The following is a 5,549-nucleotide window of genomic DNA, read 5'->3' as shown; positions in this document are numbered from 1 at the left end:
ACATAGCATATTGGCCATGTACGCACAGAACGAAAAAACTTTGCGTTCAGTGCGTTACCGGACGAATACGACTTGTCTGTGCATGTCCGGTATCGCACTGGTGGCGGGGGCGTATGTGTTAGTGATAATCTGACTTTGATTGCAGTTAGACGTTTGTCGATATTTATTATATTTTCCCGCTCTTTAAATACGTAATAGTTAAAAACTTTAAATTCAAAATGAAGCGCTCCCGAAAAATGCTTGCGAGTGTTTTCGAAGATAAAAAGGAAGATGATAATATAAAATCGGACGGCACAGGCACAAATCAAAAGATTTTACCTCCTGGTAAGAAAATCAAAGTTTTAAATAATATAAAGATTCCATCGCATTCAGTTACAGCTACATCACCTGGGCCACATTTTCAGCAGTCAATTACAAATAAAAATATTAATCAAAAAAATACATATGAAAGTCCCTCGACTAGTAATACATATACAGTATTACACAATGTCTCTTTTTCTGGATGTTCCAGTGAAGCTGGCTCACTTAGTGACTTATCTTATAATAATTTATTAAATGTTGATTGCAAGCTGACACCAGAATCTATAAAAGAATTATTATCTACACCAAAGTCAAATAAACAGAAAAAAATTGATACAGATCATATTCATCATACATATATGAATAGTAATCCTAAACAAAAAACCCTGGAGATTAATAACAATAAGACATGCACAATAACGTCCAAATATTTGATTAAAAAATGTAGCAATGCAGTTAATACCTCGCAAGCAATAGATTTATCATTACCGGATACTAGTTCAAACTATTGCGCGACGGATGCAATAGCTCGTCATCCAGAGACTAATCAGATTGTAAATGAAAACCCACATAATTATAGCGACATAAGTACAGACAGTGACAGAAATTATGAGCCTTCTAGTTCTGAAAGTTCTTCAAGTGATACAGAGACGGTATCTATGATTGGTGATGAAAATACAGTCAGTATTAAGAGTCCGTTGACTACGCCACAAGATAGCGAATGGGTAGATATTACCTCTTCGATGCCAAATATTGGTCATTTTAAAAATGAAACTGTAATAAATATTCCACCCAATGTGACATCACCATTTCAAATCTATAAGCTATTTGTTACTGATGACATTATACATAAAATGGTAGCAGAGACAAATTATTATGCAAATAATGTTTGTAATGATGAAAATGTCAAAAATAAGTCTAGACTGAAAAAGTGGGTAGACACAAGTTTTGAGGAAATGTGCACTTTTATGGGTATCTTAATGACAATGGGAGTGGTGAAACTACCAAGCCTATGTAACTATTGGTCAAAAAAGACATGTTATAAAAATGAATACATTCAATCATTAATGACGCGAGATAGATTTATATTGCTATTGAAATGCTGGCATTTCAGTAATGATGCAATTGATCCAACGGACAAATTATGCAAAGTTCGTGATGTTTTGAATATGATTTTGAGCAAATTTAATGAAGTTTTAACACCCGGCCAGTATTTAGTAATTGACGAATCTATGATTCCGTGGCGTGGACGACTGAAATTCCGACAATATATAAAAAATAAAAGCCATAAATACGGAATAAAATTATATAAATTATGTACACCTGAAGGGTATACATGGTCCATGATTGTTTATACAGGTAAAAATGATAGACCTGGAAACCAGCCACATGGCCATGATATCGTCCTAAGATTAATAAAAGACTTAGGTGGAAGCGGTAGAACTATTATAGCTGATAATTTCTATACCTCATTGGGTTTGGCAGAAGACCTTTTAAAGAAAAAAACAGAACTGTGTGGAACAATCAGAATAAATAGAAGAGGTCTTCCTAAAAATGTTATATCGACTAAACTGAAGAGAGGTCAGTGTATTGGCAAAATGAACAAAAACGGAGTTAAAATAATCAAATGGCATGATAAACGGACTGTTACGATGATAACAACTTGTAAGAATCATGTTGCAGCTGTAAAAGAGATAGGCCAAAAGAAAAGAAATGGTGAGCGAATTTACAAGCCAGAGTGTATATCTTTATATAATTTGCATAAGAAAGGAGTCGATTATAGCGACCAAATGACAGCATATTATTCGTCATTAAGAAGGGGCATCAAATGGTACCGAAAACTTATGATGAGTTTTCTTTTCGGTACGTGTGTTGTTAATGCGTGGATAATTCATAATAATATATCTAAGAAAAAAGAAACATTGATAGATTTTGTTGAATCTATTATACAAAACATCACTGGATGTACATTCCACGACGATATTAAGTCTTCAGAAAAAAAGAAGTACCATAGCTTAGAAAAAATTGCAAAAAGAAAACAATGCACACTTTGCTATCAGGAATTACGTAAAACAATGACTAGCCGGGAAGCTGATAAAAAGGTGCCAAAAGTTAAATTGATGTGTGTTGAGTGTAAGAAAGTTTTTTGTCTTGCCTGTTTTAATAAAGCTCATGAAAATATTGTTAATTAATTTTCTTTATAAATAAAAATAATATCGATAAATATTTGTTTTCTTATTAACATCACTATCTGTTTATCGACTATTAGAAAATTTCACCACTTTAGGTGCGCTACATGACATTTAAGTCCTGTAAGATGTTTATATCTATAAATGTAAAATTAGTAGTCCAATTCTACAACCAAGAGAAATGAATATAGTTTAAGGTTTTTAGATACCGATAAAAGTCAAAAAGTTGCCATAAAGTAAAAACTTAATGAGAAATAGAAGTTTAAAAAAAATGGAGTACCGGACACATTAGTCTTGTTTCGCATTAGAAAAAATTATAGTACATAGCAATATCGTCTTGTACCGCACCAGTGGAAATATTGTATTTTTGAGCTACGCAGTGAACGTGTTAAATAAAAGTATTACAATAAACTATAATTATACAGACGAGTGGCGTATGATGTTATATTTTTTAAGTCACATACGCTTACGTTTGATCAATGTTAAGCTTGTGAGTGAATATGATAAAACATTATTACTAAAACCCCACATCTCGAAGGTATTGTAACATAGATACGACGATGCAGCGAAGTGGATGTCCTGTTTCAAAGATCCGGAAATAGACACGATACAATCACAAAACCAGACCACGACATTTACATTTCCAATACAAACATTTTTACTACGTGTTTGTGAAGAATATACGCGACTAACGTGTGTGATGACGTTGATAGTAAATGTATTGATTTGTCATTTTCGTTTACAGTAGTTTAATAAATAAAAAGTATTGAGATGAGCAAAATGAGCTCCACACTTACGAAAAAAGAATGAAAAATTTCCAAATGATATCCCTAGCCTGTCGTAGTAAATATTTAGATCTTATGACACTTTACAAACTAATTAATTACTACATTGACTCATCAACATCAACTTCATACTTGCTGTCTCAACTTAACTTTAACATAAACTACCGTATTAGAAGGCCTAAGGTGTTCTCTCTTGACGTTTATCGTAATAACACCTCTTATTATAATCCTTTATCTCGTTTGTGTCGCCAGTACAACTAGCTTGTTAGTACGTCGTATCTATATAGACATCGATCACTGTTCTCTCGCTTTTTTTAAAATCAAAACTTGTAATACATGTAACTGTAACATGTACATGTATATTCCATTCCATCCACTTCTGTTCTGCTTAGTGTATTATTTTACTGTATGTCGTGCACATTAAAGGTTTCAAGTGTTGTGTTAAGTTTTTTCTTAAGATTTATACTGTACCAAAATAAGTTCGATTTAATAAATATGTAGAATTTTTAGTTATCAATATATAGCAGGAAAAATAGCTAAAGATTATTAAAGATATTTTCGAATAAAAGAAAGTTCCTCGCAAGGAATATTTTCGTAAAAGTTAAAAAAAAATTCAAAAGTATAAAATAAGCTAAACGACTACCATTTGAAAGATTTTGCTTGGTAGGAATGGTATTACATTTTGATCTTAGAGTTCGGCTTATCAGACTGCAAAGATCTAGTTGACGATAACTTTAATGCACTTTATAAGCTCTTTCGGAACTTTGTTCTGTATGAAAGAGTATTATATGTATTTTTAATAATTGTGTTTGCAGGCAAACGAAAAAAAAGCGACTTCAATTATATCGACAAGAAATACAACGTATTACATAACACAATTATTGGAAGTCGGGTAAAAAGAAGCAAAATAGAAATGTTTGAACCAGACTTTGCTTTGCAATACCGAGGTCCTTAATCGCCTGCCTTTATAAATACGACTAGAAATTCTAACTTTTAAATATAATTATGAGTGTTACTGTATCGTGTCCAGAAGATTATCTGAAAGAAATCGCTATTTATCGAAAAGATCGCCTTTCTACATCTTGTATTGTATCTTTCTTTATATGTATCTGTATTTTGGTGTACATTAAGATTAAATAAATAAATACTTATGCATAATAATTTTTAATCGAAAATATTCATCACATCATCACCAGCATTATCTCAGCTTATCGTAGTTTACTGCTGGACATTCGCCACTCAAAGTTCGCGTCAAACATCCCGGTTCTCCGCAGTCCTTATCCAGCCTCCACCGGCAATCTTACGTAGATCGTCGGTCACGCGGGCTGGAGGACGTCCCACACTGCGTTTGCTAATATTCAGCCTGTAACATGTAACCTGCAGGGGTTGTTTCTCAATGTAGAAGAAAGATTGGAGCTCATTGGTGCTCAACTACGGATTTGCCAACATTCGTTGATATAAAATTTGATGTAGATCTAAAACTGAGATTTAGTGTATATGAGATACCTTTTATACGAGTAGAACCATGCACAATAACCAAAGTGGGTTTTTTTCGAGAAAATACTGTTTAAAATTTTATTTTATTTTTATAGGTATTAATTATTATTATTTTTTTCGAATGATTTAGTGAATTTTGTTGATTAATCGAAAGGCTCAAAATGACAAGTTGTCGCCGTGATAAATTAGTTTACCTGTTCTAGCTCTGTTAACGTGTTACTAGCATCTTAACATTACGACAAAAAAAGTTCCTAATTCCAAATGTTAAGCGTGCGACTATGACGTCGTGGTTAAAAGTCCATATCAATACGTAAATTCATTTTCTCTGCAGAAAAATATTGCAAGCTTTACAGTAAGGTACAACAGATTTTTTATATGGTATATCATATAAATATAAATACTTCGAATTTTTCAAAAAGCATGTTACTTATAAATTTCTATGGACTCATAACCCACAACGAAACACACAAACATATGTATCATGTAACCACAAAACATAACACACGAAGACGAATGCTTTCTTTGAACAAACGGTCGAGTAAATATTTTTGTTGTAATATTTGTCTTTCTAGGCGTTTTCTTTGTGTGCTGTTTGGACCGTCAGAAATAATTGTGGTAAGAACTACAGTTTAGCAGGTATTAAAACAAAAGCCCTACGTTTTATTTGCGCTGGTACACAGTAATATACGACGTTTTAATTCCTAAGCTGAAATATAGGCAGCATGAAATATATTATGAATAGAAATTAAAAAAGTTGACTAAGAAACTTGAATAAGAA

The 5,549-nt window shown here is 32.5% G+C and overlaps 1 protein-coding gene across 1 annotated transcript; it reads left to right on the top strand.

Annotated features, from left to right (window-relative positions):
* Positions 1–218: 218 nt before the first annotated feature.
* LOC123668155 (piggyBac transposable element-derived protein 4-like) lies at positions 219–2,492 on the top strand. The gene has a single exon (XM_045601950.1). It carries the CDS (start codon positions 219–221, stop codon positions 2,490–2,492), a length of 2,274 nt encoding a protein of 757 aa, XP_045457906.1.
* Positions 2,493–5,549: the final 3,057 nt, after the last annotated feature.

Source organism: Melitaea cinxia, chromosome 3 (genome assembly GCF_905220565.1).
Source record: "Melitaea cinxia chromosome 3, ilMelCinx1.1, whole genome shotgun sequence".
NCBI lineage: Eukaryota > Metazoa > Arthropoda > Insecta > Lepidoptera > Nymphalidae > Melitaea > Melitaea cinxia.
This window is presented reverse-complemented; position numbering and strand designations above follow the sequence as displayed.

Excerpts from the sequence above, each read along its gene's own strand:
- LOC123668155 (XM_045601950.1), top strand. The coding sequence starts at position 219 with ATGAAGCGCTCCCGAAAAATGCTTGCGAGTGTTTTCGAAGATAAAAAG.